This window comes from Astyanax mexicanus, chromosome 4 (genome assembly GCF_023375975.1).
Source record: "Astyanax mexicanus isolate ESR-SI-001 chromosome 4, AstMex3_surface, whole genome shotgun sequence".
In the NCBI taxonomy this organism is placed as follows: Eukaryota; Metazoa; Chordata; class Actinopteri; order Characiformes; family Acestrorhamphidae; genus Astyanax; species Astyanax mexicanus.
Genome location: NC_064411.1, coordinates 36,896,142 through 36,912,679, shown reverse-complemented (window position 1 = coordinate 36,912,679; position 16,538 = coordinate 36,896,142). Strand labels below are relative to the sequence as shown.

The 16,538-nt window shown below is 42.7% G+C and overlaps 1 protein-coding gene across 1 annotated transcript in view; it reads right to left on the bottom strand.

The window, feature by feature from the left end:
• The window catches only part of cdh6 (cadherin 6), a 33,176-nt gene that overhangs the window by 6,652 nt on the left and 9,986 nt on the right, over positions 1-16,538 (bottom strand). The window contains exons 2-11 of the mRNA XM_007232097.4: positions 11,284-11,624; positions 8,738-9,032; positions 8,290-8,409; positions 6,839-7,012; positions 5,536-5,723; positions 5,063-5,313; positions 3,522-3,658; positions 2,436-2,557; positions 549-666; positions 64-315 (exon numbers count right to left, since the gene is read on the bottom strand). Of these exons, the coding sequence (XP_007232159.3) occupies positions 64-315; positions 549-666; positions 2,436-2,557; positions 3,522-3,658; positions 5,063-5,313; positions 5,536-5,723; positions 6,839-7,012; positions 8,290-8,409; positions 8,738-9,032; positions 11,284-11,493 (1,867 nt within the window). The 5' untranslated portion in view covers positions 11,494-11,624. The remainder of the gene's footprint in view (positions 1-63; positions 316-548; positions 667-2,435; positions 2,558-3,521; positions 3,659-5,062; positions 5,314-5,535; positions 5,724-6,838; positions 7,013-8,289; positions 8,410-8,737; positions 9,033-11,283; positions 11,625-16,538) is intronic.

Sequence of the window (16,538 nt, the reverse complement as noted above, 5' to 3'; positions counted from 1 at the left end):
ACCTAATTCAAACTCATTGAGTGAGTGTGAAATGAGTGTGCCAAAATCAACAGTGGGACTTACAGAGCAGGATGAGGACACAGAGAAGAATGGCCACAAGTGCTCCGGTGCTCAGTCCAGCTGAGCCACTCAGCGCTTCTGCGTTACACAACTCCATGGTCCCGTCACGGCTGCAGGTGCACACCCGAATGGTCAAAGTGCTTGTGCTGCTCTGCATCGGGAAGTCCCCATCCGAGATCACCACAGAGACCAGGTGCATGCTCTTCTGTGATCGTCTGAAGCCTGTTCTGCGGGTGAAGATGCTGGCGGTGTTATCTGTGGGAGAGAGAAGCGCGACCGGTTCAGAAGAAAACACAACATTACCAACTCTGCAAACCAAAACAAGCTGAGATATAGCAGAGGTTATGAGAACGGCGTGTGCGAGGCTTGTGCAAATCTGCCAAAGCCGAGGGCCGAGAAAGCTGAGCCTTGGACTCGGCCCTGCTACCTGCCTCTACGCCGACTCTGAGACTCTGGCTTTGGTGGATTGTTTGTGAGAGGCCACTCACCTCCATTGTCTCGCACTGAGAAGTTGGCTCTCACAGAGCTCTCCAGTGCCAGAGAGAAGAAGTAGCGCTGCCCTCCTGAAGGCTCATCTGCATCCACTGCTGTTATAGTTTGAATTTTCTGAGAGAGAAAATAGAGAAATGTTTTTGATAAACACAGTGTATGAAATCTAAGTTGATGTGTTAAATCAATTGGTTTGTGAAAACTAACTTCTTTGATTTAGCTGGTAAATCATTAAATGAGTAGCTCTTGTAGCAACCAATTAGCATGATGACACTGACATAATTCTAAGTAATGGGTACAGGATTTCATTAAGAGTTTCCAACATTAGAATTTAGACTTAGCTACACCTTCAACGTCAATTTCGTCATTTATACTAACAAATAAAGCTTCCACGAATAAGTTAATGTCAGATCCAAAACAAGCCAATGCAATTATTTTCAGTGGCAACCTTCTGAGTGAACTAAGTAAATCAGATTTTACAGCGCTTTAAGGTGCAGCAGTATCTCTCGCTGACTTCTATGGCTCACACAAAGACACACACATACGCTCTCATTGGGGCCGAGGACACATCAGTTCAGTGACTGAGCTCAGAGTTGTCTTGTGTGGCTACCAAGGGCAATTTGAGGTTAAATGCCTTGCTCAAGGGCACATCAGCAGTAAGCTGGGTCTAAAATTTAATCAGCAGTCCTCTGGTGTTTAGCCTGCCTGTCAGGCATAGCAACTGGCCAGAACATTCACGTTACTGGCCTGTTTCCCTTACCTCAAGGCTGCACAGCCAGCCTGATAAAAGTGGATGAAATAAAATATAAGCAGTGGGTAGTACAATCCATTCATCATTTAATGTAAATATTTAATCATGTTGTATTTTATATATTAATTCAAATGTATGAGTCACGAAGTGGATATTTTCTATAGTTTGGTTGTTTTTGTATTCATCCCCTGAGGTTTATTTATGATTTTTGTAAAATATATTTAAACATTCATCATCTTGTTTTTTTAAACAGACTGTGTTTTTGCCTGTAAGACCAATATGCACAAATTAAATCTGTTCTGATGGGCAGTTTTTTTTTTTTTTTTAAAGCAGTTTGTGTTTAACATGAATGAGCAAAAATAAACTGCCCTAAGCTAAATCCATATAAATACGTTCAATTTCAAGACAAACATGTTTTTCTATTTTAGTTTTAATTTTGAACCATACGACCTGAGAACAGTGAACAGTACATTTTGAAATTTTAACCACAGCGTACGTTCAACTCTTACACAAAAAAGTAAGTACAATTCAGATTTTGTCCATTATATAAGCATTACATAAGTTCTTAGACGAGTTTATGTAACTTTCAAGTCCAGACCAGCTTCTGTACACAATCTATTTGCAATAAGATCTCTTGGATAACACTTCCTCTTTGTGATTTAAAGAAATATAAGTAATAGTGCATTGAAACTGACAGACAGCAGATCTCTCAGTAACGAGCGTTTCTGAGGAACGTCACCCAGTGGGCGGGTCAGTAAGCCGTGTGATGACGGACAGCGGGGGAGGCATTTGGAGTCAGGCACTGAAGGAGAGGTGGACAGTTATTATAAAGTGCCTGTGATAAGTGACAGCCCTTGTCATCCGCCGCGACATATAATCTCATCAAGCATGACAGAAAAAGGCCCCGGTGTCTAATCCACGAAGGGGAAATACTCATCACTGATCTCTATCTCCATCCGCAGGCGGCGAGTTCCATAGAGGTCATAAAGTGTTCAACAAACGCCCCTGCTTTAAATCGACACACCGGTCCAATGGCCGAACAGCAGCGGCGATCTAATTCCTTCCTATCTCACATCTAAATTGACCAGGTGTCCCCAGAAAAAAAGTGTTAGAGCCTATTAAAATAGGACCTTACCTGATTTGCTTTAGCATTTTCGCACACAAAGGTCTCGTAAAAATAGGCCAGCGTGGGAGCGTTATCATTGACATCCAGCACGCGGATGTACACAGGCACTCGACTCGTCTGCTGGGGGTTATCTGCAAGGACAAAGAGAGGCACTGGTGATATATAGGAAAAATTGATGTTCATATCGCTCCAGGCAATGAGTCAATAGCAAACAAGCTTAATTACCGCAAGGTATGTTTACTCACTTGTAAACAAAAATGAAACCCACTTCAGTAGTTGGAGCTGCTCTTTGATACAGTGTAATGTGTCTAGAATTTAAACCAATATTGAGATTAATGTGCTTCTAAATATACCAGCCTACAATGTATCTAGTTCATACTTTTGGCAGCTTGTTAGATAAACTTTCACCCCTTGTTGCGTAGGTTAATTCTAGAAAACCTCGGTGAAAACTATGCAAAAGAATTCACAAAAAGTCATAAAGAATGGCCACAAACAGCCCCAAATCAGAAAGAGCACTGCTTTACATTTACAGTCTCAAAATGCCATGCTGTTACTTATTAATATACATTCATTCTGTGAAAGTGATGAAGTGTTTTAGGTGTGATATTGCCTCATTCTTCATGCAAAGACGCCTAAAGGGTAATAGTGTATGTGTAATAGTAATTACAAATGCTTCACACATTGTAATGCAGGAATGGATGTATATTAACAAATGAAATAAATAAATATTTCCTATGTTCACACTATTACGAAACAACATAAAATCCGCTTTTCCCATAGTGTACCAACTTTTTCTGATTTGAGGAGGGAAATACAATAGTATGCAATAGTATATATATATACTACTCACAGATACACAGTATCATAACAATCTGATAGTAAGAGATGCACACTGTAGTTGTGCTGTGTCAGATTTTGGGATCTTGATTAGAGTTGACTCACAAAAGTGCTAGCTTCGGATCCCAGCCAGAACTTATGGCTTGGGCAGGCTCTGTGCCAAATGTGTTTTTGCAGCTTCTCAGAAATTGATTAATTCTGAGAAATCTTAGGAATAAACTGTGATCAACATGTTTGCTCAGCATGTGCATGACTTACTGAACTCTGCAGCAATCACGGAGATGTTGTGCCATGCCAGGTTCTCGCGGTCAAGAGGATTCCTCAGGTATATGGACCCGTTTCCAGCGTGAATGTTAAAGATCCGGTCCACGTCCGTGTGACGATCAATTGTGTACCTGGAAATGACACCATTGCTTGAATCGATGTCCTACTAAGCATGCGGCAATGTTGCTGTGGTGGCGCATGTTAAACAAAGAATGATGCCTTCTACGAAGTAATCTCACGTTTGATGCCAAAGAGGGGGCGCTGCACAGAGGACACAGGAATCAGTGACACCTCGCGGAGCAGAACTGATTACAAACATGGAGCCTGAAGCCTGCTCATGCCCTGTGCCCATTTGTTCTTGTTTCACTTGAAGCCCACAATATTGCTCCTTCAGACGCAATCATTCAGGGGGACTGTTCAATTTGCTAATTATCCTCCTGATGTTCAGCAGGACCACGCTTGCTCGTGCACACTGGCCCTGATGTCTCTGATAATTACCAGCCCTAAAGTCCTGCTCCCTGTCTGCCGAGGCTCTTTAATTGCACTTCTTCTCTTTGCTCTTATTTACTGTGGTCTCCGGAGGGGAAGGGAAAAAAAGGGACCGTTTATTGTAGTGGTGCAGTGAGCCCAGTGCATCAGCTTTATCATCTGGAGGCTCTGGACAGTGATAATACACTCATTTATTCTCATAATAGAAGCTTATTACGATCAGCTCAATGAGAACTCGCAATCGAGGGACCTTTTGAATTAAAAGAATGCACAGCATGGATGTATTCAGTCGTAGTTCATGTCTGCAACAGTTTAAAGACCAACGTGGGGCTCTATACATGAAGGTCAGGTAGATCAGGAGAGCGATGCTAAAAAATATTTCAGTCTCAAATCAAGCTAATCAAGCATTTAGATGCACCTACAGTTAAAAAAATATATATTTTTTATTTAGCTGAGCTAATTAACCTGCCCACTTACTAGGATTTCTCTAGCATTTGCAAAGCTCCCAACACTAGAAGGGTCATAACAAGCTACAAGGAAAGTGCTGAATCCCCAGCTCTGATACACCATCTAACAGAAACTGGTGCCGAACAGCATCACAGTAAAAATGAGGATGAGTAGCTAACAATGGAGGGCGTTATACAACTGTAAACTGCATGAATGTCTAAATGAATTGGGAAAAAAACGTTAGAATATAGTTTGACTTTCTGTGATTCTATACTCCATACTAAACTGTGAGGTGATGTGAACTGCACTGTGACTTTTGTACGTAGCACTTCAGTTTCCTCTAGAGAATCAATCAACATCTTTTCAAATAGCAAATACAGCCTAAAAAGAGGTTAAATGTGTGCAGATACATAATTGCAGATATTTGCTTTTATTCCAACTGTGCGCACCAGCACCTGATTTCACTAATTAGACTCCTTCTTTGTCTGAGAAGAGAGCTCATTAATGAAACAATGCGGTTGTGTAGAAAGCAAGCTGGAACCTTTCAGTGTTCTGCCTGCCAGGTAATGTGTGAGCATCCTCTAGCACGAGCTGCTTACTTGACTGGGCTGCGTCGAGCATCGGGGTCCGTTGCGCTGACGGAGCCAATGGCAGTGCCAACCGCCGCGTCTTCTTTCACCTCCAAGATGTAGCTGGGGCGCTCGAAACGGGGAGGCTCATCCACGTCCTTCACGTCCACCCTAATTGTGGCTGAGTCTTTGGCGTCCAGGCTTACGTATCGCGGGTCCGGGTGGGTGTTGCGTACCTGGATCTGCAGAGTGTATGATTTCTTTTTCTCGTAGTCGAGCGGCTGTTGAGAGAATGGGATTGAAGAGATAAACAACACGCCCACATTGTGTGCTCAACACAATATGCAGGACCAGTGTGGGGGGACGCACATGCTCATTTCCCTGTTGAGCCAAACTCCCAAGTAACCAAGCTGAGGTAAATCATTATTTCACAGTGTGAATGCCTCTAATGAGGTTGTGCCATATTCAGGTTTGCACACACAGCAGGTGCGTGAAATCTTTACCTTCTTCACAGTGAGGATGCCTTCCTGGGTGTTTCTGTCCGTGGTTATATCGAACATGTCCAGGCCATCCCCGCTGGTCAGAGTGAAGAGCATCTCAGCATTTCTGCCGATGTCGGCGTCCACAGCTTGGACTCGACCTACCACTGCCCCTGCCTCGGTCATCTCAGGGATGCTGAACTGGTAGATGCCTGATGAGAGAATTTCACACATCTTAACTGTACTGTACTGTGAATGCTGTGTATTTTCTACCAGAATTTTAGAGATATTCTATGGTAATAAGAGAACCCATTGCTGTTTGACAAGTAAAAGCAATATATTATTCTATTATATACACTCATCATCAAAAAATATTTCTGAGAAATAATTCTGGTGATGTGGCTGGCCATGGCTGGTTTAGTATCTGTGTATTCAAGAAAAGCTCTTGCTTCAGCATTGTCCTGTTGAAATAGCGCACTGGATAGTTTGTTATTGCCATCTAAGAAAAGACATGCCTTGAAGACACATGCTATGTCTATTTTTTATTACTTTTTGTTCCTAGTTACCTTTATCTTGCTTCTAAAAAAGCACTTTAATCTTCATTCTGCCATTATTGCCATTATTTTTTCTGGTGCACTATGTCTATACATATAAATCAGAAACTTTGTTTCAAACTCAAAATTGTTCTGTTCTTATAAACATCATATACATATACTATTTGCCATCTGCACACAGAAAAAAAGACAGAGGCAAGAGTAGGGATCTAAGTAAAGGCACTAAAGAATGACCAAGCTTAGCCTGCTCTGTCCATTTTAATCAGGATTACCACACAGACCTCGTGCACTTTAGTGAGGCTAGGATGGCAGCTTTGCCCCTAATCATGCCCCACTGCAAGATGGTCCCTCTGTGGCACTGATCCACACAGCAATGTTACACATTTATTATGGCCAATATACACAGGCTCCATCTCTGTAACTGCTAACCATAAACAAGGCAGGTGTTTCTGACCTGTATTTCTAGCCAAGCATCGAAAAATGAGAGCACAGATTTAGTACTAGTATTATATGTCCTCGTCTAGACCAGTAGTCCCGACCTGAAAGCCCTGATAAATGAGACTCATTGTGTTGAACCTGTATTATTACATTTGTATTACAACATCATGCCAATAAGCATTCAGAGTGAGTAGTCGAAATGTTCGTAACTGTCCATTTAGAAAAAGGCACACTGGCTGAAAATTTATGGTCTAAAACAAAAACCAATAGGCAATGTGTCAGTGAAGGTGGCGCCATCTGTAGTTCTTTATTACAGGCGTCTACTGCAGCCTTACTTTGTGAGAATTGAGGAGGGTTATCATTCACATCGGTGAGGGTGATATTGACTGTAGTGGAGCCAGTTAAGCCGCCCCTCTGGCCTGCCATGTCCTTGGCTTCAATCACCACCTGGTAATGCTCCCTCTGCTCCCTGTCCATGTCCGAGGGCCCCAGGGCTGTCCGGATTATGCCTGAAGGAAACACAGAGAGGTTTGTGAGGATTTTTTTTCTTTTTTTGACTGATTGTTTCGCCAATATCTGCACTGGGACATAGTCATTTCCTGACTCAGAGAGATTAACTACTGTGGGCTGTAATTTTTTTTTTCTTTGCAGAAAAAAAAGATTCTACTCTGCAACGTGACGATCTTTAACTACCCAGGGCTTTTCTGAAAAACAAGGCTTTGCAACACGTTATATGCTATAGAGACAGTTTAAAGTCGCACTCGCTCTACCATATGACGAGCATCGTAGTTGTACGATGCTCCAGGGAAATATAGCACTGGTTTCAGTAGCAGAAAACAAACTCATAGAGTTGGAATGGCATGGAGCTCATTGCATGCAACACATCCTTATTTCACCTCAGAGGGTTAAAATGGGCTCGGTGTTAGCAGCCCCCACTACATATATACATATATCTGCAGGAGGTGAGAGAACTAGGCTAAAGGATACGAGTTGGTGTTGCACGAGCTGACTTCTTTCAACCCCTAGCTTTCTGATGAGAGCCAAGGGTATTCCTTATGACCCTAACCCTAACGATTTCAAAGCCAAGTTCCTTTCTTATAGGCAATATAATAACATACACATAGTAATACTGTAAATCAGAGAGAACAGCTCTTGACAAGAAGGACTGCAAATGGTCACAAAGCTGCCACAGATGGGCGTTAGAACAGTGCATCTGCTATATCTCATAACTGCTCTGTCTTATATCTGCATGAGCACAGAAAACAGCGAAAGGCAAATCCAGTCATTTATATAGCTCGGTGACCAGGCTTTGCCTTTTTTCACTGAATGGCACACAAACATTCCCAGATTAACCCTGAGGAATATCCCTTTTTTCAGCCCAAAGCTCTTTTAGGACTTTATGTACTCTGATGTGACGTGGACATCATCATCCATGCCACATCTGGGCTAACCCCTATCAGTGTTAAGCTGGATGGTAATCTGCCATAGGAGCTTTTGTGTTTCAATTTCGCTTTTGTTTAAACAAAGACCTTCGCTGGAGATGTTCCAGGGTGCACATTAAAATGATTAAACTAACTGTGTGTTTGTTTGGCTGAAATGCTCGGCTGAGAGGGCCATAATGCCAGCCTTCTACATTATTACTGATGTTTTTTTTTCCCCTCAGAATCCTTCACTCAGTTTTTTTCTGTTTTGAGCGTGTGCATTGCAATTCTCTTTCTCTCTTTTTTTTCTGTCTCTGTCTGATATCTCTGATAATGATCAAACATATCACGTTAGATGGTCTGACCTGTATTTGCCTCCACCATGAAGTATGGGTGACCCTGGCTGATGCTGTAGACCAGTTTTGCACTCATGCCAAACATTTCATCATCTGCATCCTGTGCCGTTACCTGAATAACAGAGGTGCCTTAACAGAGGACAAGGAAAGGAAAGGAAGGAAAACAAAAACAAGTGTAAAGGTTTGCAAATTACTCAAACGCATGTCATGTGACCTGTTATCTAAGAAAACAGTTGCATAAACTCTTTAAGTTGAACCTAATAGCTTATTGATTGGTGTGGAGGAAAGAGAGCATATAGCACAACCATTACAACATGAACTCTGACAGAATGATACATAAGCTCTATTTCAAAATACTTGCTGTAACTTGCTGAAGTTGGCTGAAGTTTGGTTGTTCAAATCAATAAAACTGCCTACATAATCAGGTTAGAATATAGAGTATATGAGGATATCATACCGATGTGTGACCTCTCAGGAACGCTGGCCATATACACCTCTTTCTCGAACTTTGGCTCATTGTCGTTGATGTCGTGTAGTTTAACAATGAACTCTGTCTCCGGCTCCAAGGGGATACCGTTTTTCTTGTTGACAGCCTGTGCTCGCAGACTGTAATATGGCTTCTCCTCTCTGTCCAAGCTCCTGGTGGCATGCAGATCACCCGAGTTTGCATCTATCACAAAGATGGTCCCGGCTCCTTCGCCTGTGAGGACATACATCACTGTGCCATCTCCTCGATCCATATCAGAGTGAAGCTGTGGAAGGAGGGGCATTCGAATGATTCATGAGATAAAACTAGAAACATGTAAAATATCTACTACAGTACATTCAGTCAGTAGTCATGAGCTTGAGTTGTTTTCGGCAATCTTTTTTTTTCTTTTTAGAGGAAGAAGAAGAAGAACAAGTGAAAAAAAATTAAATTTATCTGGAGGTAGGTACTATGATAGCAATATGTGAAGATGAGTCCTGACAAAATTGAATTCTGATTGCTTATCACATAAAAGTAAAAAACATCAAATGTGCAATCAGGGAAAATACATATTCATTACAAAGAGCCATCCCCACCTGCTATCTCTATGCAGAAAGGCTTTTTCATACTATCATGAGCAAAATCAAAGCGCTATTCCTTCACATCCCAGGAAAGACATGTTTGAAACACATCTCACCATTACAGACAGCTGACATTCACATCGTCAGTCTGAGAAAGGGGATAGATGATCAGAAAATTCACTTTTAAAATGCTAGGCACTGATCTGATTGCTTTAAACAATGACCCCTGATCAAGAAGCAAGAGGAATCCAATCTGCATTATGTTCACAGCTTGAGTGGGAAGCTTTGTTCAAGTGCATCTTTGTTTTGAAATGAAGGAGTCACACCTGTTCTTAACATTTGAAAATTAAAACATTTTGTTGGGAACATTTAAAAAAAATCACTGTTTTGGAAAACTAATTTTACACAATAGCTTTTTGCCTCAAAATCCTTCAGAGACTATCTTTGTGCATATTTTGGAACGCATCCTCTGAATCCTCCTCTGCACTCTTTCTTCTGCAAGAAAGACTCACAAGAAAATGTAGGGAAGCCAAAAAGGGTTTTTTAAATGTTAAAAGGTGCATCCATAACTCATATCTCCACAACCCCACCAAAAAGCTTTTCACAAACCCTCCTTTTTCTCGTTTCCCAGAGAATGTCCACAACTACTATCTACTCTACTCTCTTTTACAGCTTAGGTTCACATCAATAACTAAGGTTGTGCAAATTCTGTGCTCCCAGCACCCTACACAAATTCTCTGGTGTGTTCTGACCCTTCGCAAAGCAAGGAAACACTAAGCAACTGCACTCAGTTTTTTATCATATATTCTATTTTATCTTTGATCTTTTGTCCAGACCCTTCCGCCTCTGAAGGTGGGCAGTACAGTAAGAAAGCTAAGGCCTCAGTTTTCTCCTTAGTCCTTATCTCCGACCTGGCAGGAGCCATGCTGGAGAACACTACTATCTTCATGCCCAAGCGTTTCATCTTCTGTATCGCTAGTTATTAAGAGACAACAGCTGAGACAGGGAATGAGGAAAGATGATGAAACTTTTCCAGCACTCTCAACTGGCTTATTATTATTCTCACATGGAAAATAGAATATTGACACACCAATGAAAAACGCAAGACCTGGCTTTGCTATTGATAACCTCATACTTTTCAGGTAGCTTTAGCTATTGTTTTGAATTGTTCATGAGTTTATGAGGTTTGCATTCTTGGTAATTGATCATACTCTAATTGTTCTTATATACTAGATATTGTCACTTAAATTACGAATGGACAAGCTTGGAGACATTTTGTAGCGCTAAGTCATTTCATTTATTGTCTAGATGACTTAAATGTTTTGACAGCGCCCTTAATAATAACTGCCCACTAATAACAAAAATGTCTTTCACTAAAACAAAAAGGGTGGTAAGATATCTGCTGATTTTCAGCCTAACATGCGATTGGACTATATTTCTGTATAATACTCAGAGAGTTACAGCAACTCTGTGTGATGCTCATTCTAGTAACTCTTTGGACACAAGGAGCTGCAGTTCCTCATTTAATAGATAGATGGGACTACAGACCTCTACAGCTGCAGGCGCTCATTAACAGCCCACTTGTCTCGGACTGGTTCAGGATTTTTGACGTTTGTGATTCAAAGTCTAGGAAGAAATACTAACACGCCTTGTGGAGGAAAGTTAATAAAGACTTTTAACTTTTAACACCTCTAACTGGATTCCCCTCTCAAGAGTGCATCTCTCAACCCATACAGTAAGTAGCTAAAAGCACAGAAAAACAGTTAGCAGCAAGCAGTGCAGAGAAAAACCCCAGATCAGCCCCGGAAGCACTGAATGGTCCCTCTCTAGTAGTTACTGTTATTATTTTTTACATTTTATACTTTTTACAATGTATACATGTTACAAAAACAATTAATTCAAGCAAAATAAAAAGTTTCAAATTTGAATGAAAATGCTGTAAGAATAGCTACCCACCTTGCCAATGTACTGATAATCTGTGCCAGTGTATTCCTCCTGGAGAAAGAATTGCTTCCACATCCAACCTCTTTTTGAGCGTTTTAGAATCTCTCTATCTTTCTGCGTTCCTCTTGCTTCTTCTCCAACTGTCCTTTCTTTTAAAAGTGCCATGGCGTCTACACTCTGGGCCGCCCACACCCATAAGAGGCACACAGTCCAAGTCCTCATCCTGTCTGATCTCAGGGTAGCCCACAGCTGTCTTTGGTCCTATCTGCCTAGATTAAAATCTTCTTGTCCTGCGGAGGTGTCACCCTCATAGTCCTCCCTGCTCACTGGCAGCTTGTGTGGGCACACGGTACCTGTAAAGACAAAGAAATTGACTCATTAATTGGGTGGAAGCTTCAGATTGTATTAGCCAACAGCTAGTGTGAATCGTTGTTCTTGTTCTTTGCTTTTTTAAATTAGAGGCTACTGTATCAAGCTGACAACCATCTGCTAATTAAAAGATATCTTTTAAAATATATATGATGGCAATTTTGCAGGACTTCTGAGCCACTCAGGCTCTGATATCTATATAATTGGTGTCCCACAATTTAGAGAGCATGAAGTGGAAAGTGGAGGCTTAGACTGTTCAGCGCTGTCCTGCAGGAGCCCGTTTAGCACAAGCACGATGAAACTCAGATAAGCTTTCACTCTCTCTTTTCCTCTCTCTCCAGCTCTCTCGCCCTCTCTAAAGAAAACCATTAGGGCTCCACAAATACTGCAGAAAACGCCAATGGCTCTCACAAATCTATTGTCAATTAATCAATGCAAGTCCGCTCTAACTGCTCTGCTTAAAAGACCCAAACACTTACGCAGCAATTGAGTTAGGAAAAAAAAGAAAACAGTGGAGAAATAAAAAGCTTACAAATAGACGCACAAATGTTTACTGGTAATGTGTGGACAGTTTTATCAGTTGGCCAAAGGAGAATAGCATGGTCCTATTGCACCACTGACCCTTCCAAATGAAAGCCAGAAAGACAAAAGCATCCTGCCACCACATAATAATCAGCAATCACACCGTTTCCTGTTTCCACATCAATCTTAAGGCTTGTCTGCAGCCTGGCCTGTGCCTGCCTGGCTTGCCACCCTTTCACTCTTTATCGAGTAGACTGCAAATGTAATTGCACTGGATCGGGGAGGTAGGAGAGACAGCCATTGCTTTTATGAATTGCATTTAAGTGCTTTCAGATTTTGATTTACAATACTGCCAGTGACATTTGCATGCACATCTCCATCAATACAAAAAAAGGCTGCCAGTCAATGTCTGTGTAAGGGGGCGTGATGCTTCAGGACCACTGATTCAGCTGAAAAAAGCATTTAAGCATATAAGTACTGCCAGATTTTCTCATACGTATGACCTACCCCCTTTAATACTGCTCCCATTCTGATGTAGGTTCTGTTGAGCTTTCCATTTGCTCTGCTTTATAAATTGGCTTAATTGAATAAGGCCACAATAGATACTGGGTCATATTGATTTGCTGTCAAATTCAATGAGCCTGAATATACCATGGGACCTTCATAATGTATATGTGTGCAGTTGTGTGTGTGTATAATAAAGGAAGAAAAAGGAGATGTCGGCTCGCCCATGTCACACATTTCTGGTTTATGGAGGATGGTCTTTATAGATTACTGGAGTCCAAACTCCAGAGAAAGGGCTCCTGGAGCACATTAGTCAAACTCAGGGAGCCATTTCGCACAGCTCTATGACCTGGCAAATCCCCTGACACAGTCCTGCCGGGGGAAGTCAGCTGGATCTAAAGCAGTTTTGTTACATGGTGTGGCCGAGTGAACAGACACAGCTTCCACCACAAAATGTCTCCCGTGTTTATTTATAAATTTCCGAACCCAATGCTAGGCAAAGCGGGCAAGCTGGGCATACAGACATAGCAGCTCCCCTACTGTCAACAAATACAAACCCAATGCCTGAAAAACTGAACGTGAGACCATCTATTCGTGAAACTGTCCATTATTAAAGTAACATTAGGCTGTCCAGGTGCCTGTAATGAAGCCTAAAGGTAATCTGGCATATAAAATTGCACCCCACACCAGGCCTTTAGACATGTGGCATGCAACAACAAACCAATTATCTAGTCACTGCCCTTTACACACAGATTCGTTGGTCATCACCACTAAGACAAAAGTGAGACTCATCACGACGTTCTGAGTCACTTCATGACAGGCTGACATGACTACCCACCAGGTCTCATTCCTGTCGGTTGATTCCTTTTAGGTGCAATTATTTTTTGCCGATATGTAGACAATGTATATTAGTGCTTAAATGCAATATTGGTAATAGAGAACATTGACAGCCTGGTGCAAATCTAAAATCATGCTATAAAAGTGGCAACAGAAAATGAAATGGAATAAATATGAGTATAAGGTCTGCACGCTGTTTCTTCATACCAACACAATTATGTTTTTACATTAGACCTCATAAATTAGGACTCTTTCCTGAACAACAAGAAATGTGTTTCCACAGCCAAGACACTGAATAATTAGCAAAGCTGGCCTATCAGGTGACTCAGATTCTGAGAACTTAACATGTCGTTTGACCTTGAGACATCAGCTGTTCTATTTTTCTTTAAAAATGGCTTGTTTTTATACCTTCTCAAAGACACAGCCTGCCCAGAGTCTCTTGGGAGCGAGCAAGACAGAGTGGGGAGGGTACACAAGCGCTGAGAAGCTGGAGGGATTGAGGGTAGGGAGAGTTTGGGGGCGCAGCGACACCTGTGGAGGACATGGGGAGCCAGGCAAGATGAGGGGAGCTAGTGAGCATACGTGTGTGTGTGTGTGTGTGTGGGTGTGTGTGAGAGAGGCAGAGGCTCTAAGCGTGGCCCTTGCTGATAGCCCTGCCACACAGCAGACAGCACAGCACTCCTGATGAGTCCCGCAGGGGCAATTAGGAGCGAGAGAAGAAGAATGTCAGCCACGGGAGGCGACAGGTAACAAGTCCTGCTGCAGGAAGTATGGCGCAGCAGAGCGGAGAGCAAGGCACAGCCAGCTAACACCAATACACTGTCTCCCAGTTCTCCCATATAATGAATAAGGCACTGGACCACTGCCCATTAATGAGATATATACCCAGCTTCCACACTTTTAAACAGGCCAGTCATGTTTTGCATGCTGATCTTACATGATAACGCCGCTTAGGATAGTGGTGGCTGAATAAATGTTTGATTACCCTGAATTGATATACGAACATCTTTTTTTGTCCCCTCACAACACCATCGGTGCTCTATTAAGGGATCGGTGGAGCAGCTCTCGTTGTCTGCCTGCATCAGTGAGCTCTGGAAATGAAAACAGTGCAAGTGAACTCTCTCATCTCACTTGCACAAAATAGAAGGAGACACATGCCATGTTGGATTGCGGTCGGCCCTCTCTCAACGCCAAGCGGCGAGGCTGGAGTGGCAAAGCGAGGATCAGGTGAAGGCAAATTGAGTCCGGGTGGCACACTGGAGCCGATCAGAGCTGATCCTGTTCCCATTCTGTGGACTAGCTGGCCAAGCAGCCAATCCGTGTCATTCCCCAGGGCATGGTGGGTAATCGATACCTATTGATCCGTCTGTTTGGGGGAAAAGGGCTGTCTAGACAGCTGGGTTAGGATGCTAAGGTATCACTTCTCCTGCAATGCTCCTGGAGAATGATGATTGATTCATTCATCTCACTCATAATTTTTCCATATCAGTCCATTTTCCGCGCCTATTTATACCCGTCCACAGCCGACCCGTGTGCAATTACATCCTTTGAATAGAGATGCAAGAATAGCCAGACGCTGAAAGCTGGAAGACACTGCTTCTGGTTCGAAAACACAACTAACCCTGGTCCACTGGATAAATATAACCATCAGCTACGCCTCATGAACTTGAACATAGCAGTAAGTGATAATTCTTTTCTTATGACCACTTGTTGAAGCACAGTGAAGTGGAAGAAGCCTGCAGCATGTGACTCGCAGTGCCTGCTGGTGCTTAATGTGGAGGGCTGCCACACCATACAAGGCGTAATCCTGCAGCCTAGGCCCCTACCAGACACAAGTGTCCCCCAAGCCTCCCCTACTAATCTCTTCTGCAACATGTGCGCCTTAATCTCAACAGGAGGAGATAATGGATTCAAATGTTGGAGTTTCTTGCATTTTTTTTTTTTTGCTCAATGGGATGGCCATGTGCACCAACACAATTAGTGTCAGGGAGCGTTGCCCAGACCAGATGGGACCTCTTAATTACGTAATGCGAGAGGCCATAATGTGGTCTGGAAGCAATGCTGTGCCAATGACTCTGCTTCTTGTGCCCGGCCTCGATGGAGGCGTAAAAATGCGAGCTTTTTAAGGCCCGGCTGTCTTGACTCAGGCTGCTTAGTGAATTAAACAAAGCAATTCAGCCATACGTGCTAAAATCCACCGCTCCTGAAGACCCCATTCAGGTGTGCACCATTCATTTGCTCATGGGGGGACTCAACCGCGGCCGGCAACTCACTGCAGCTTGACTCGCTTTTGTCTATCTATGCAGACTATTCAAATAGGAAGCACAAAGCACCTGTTAACCTGAGTGAGCTTGTGTGTGTATGTGCATGTGTTTGTGTGTGGCACTGCCACAGTTTACAGTCCCATTGATGAGTTCTCTCTGTTATCCAGCGGCTTTATTGTGGGGTGTTTGTTTGGGGTTCCCTGTGCGAGGGGAGGAGAAGACGGCGTGAGAACTGAGGCTTTCGGCTGCTGTGTAAAAACTCTGCGGGAGCTTTCGGGTCAGCAGCTTCCCCTCAGCATTGTGGTGGAGCAGTGGAATGCGGACCCCCATTGCAATGCAAATGCACCTCTCCGTACGTGAGGGGTGTGTGTTTGTGCGCAAGTTTGTTTTCTTGTCACTTCCACCTCACTGACAAATGCGCAAATCAGGAGCACACCCTGCTAATAGAGCTGTTGTTGCTGTAGTCAAAGTCAGGGTGAACTTTTTTCTTTTTTTTCACGCATCACTGTTGATATTTATTGTGTGTTGTTCCCACAAGGCGTTTAACAGCCTGACAGCACCATTAACTCATCCGCAGACTCAAACCCGTCTTGGAACTTTGGCACTTCACTTAGGTAATAACAGCAGACTAGCACTTCAGACTGGCAGCTCCATAACTATCACAGCCTCAGAATACATTTACGTATATAGAGGAAAGATTTAAATGCAGGGTAGCCAAATGAAAAGCCTCCACTCTAAGTAATAACTCACTATGTGTTTTTATGGCAGCAA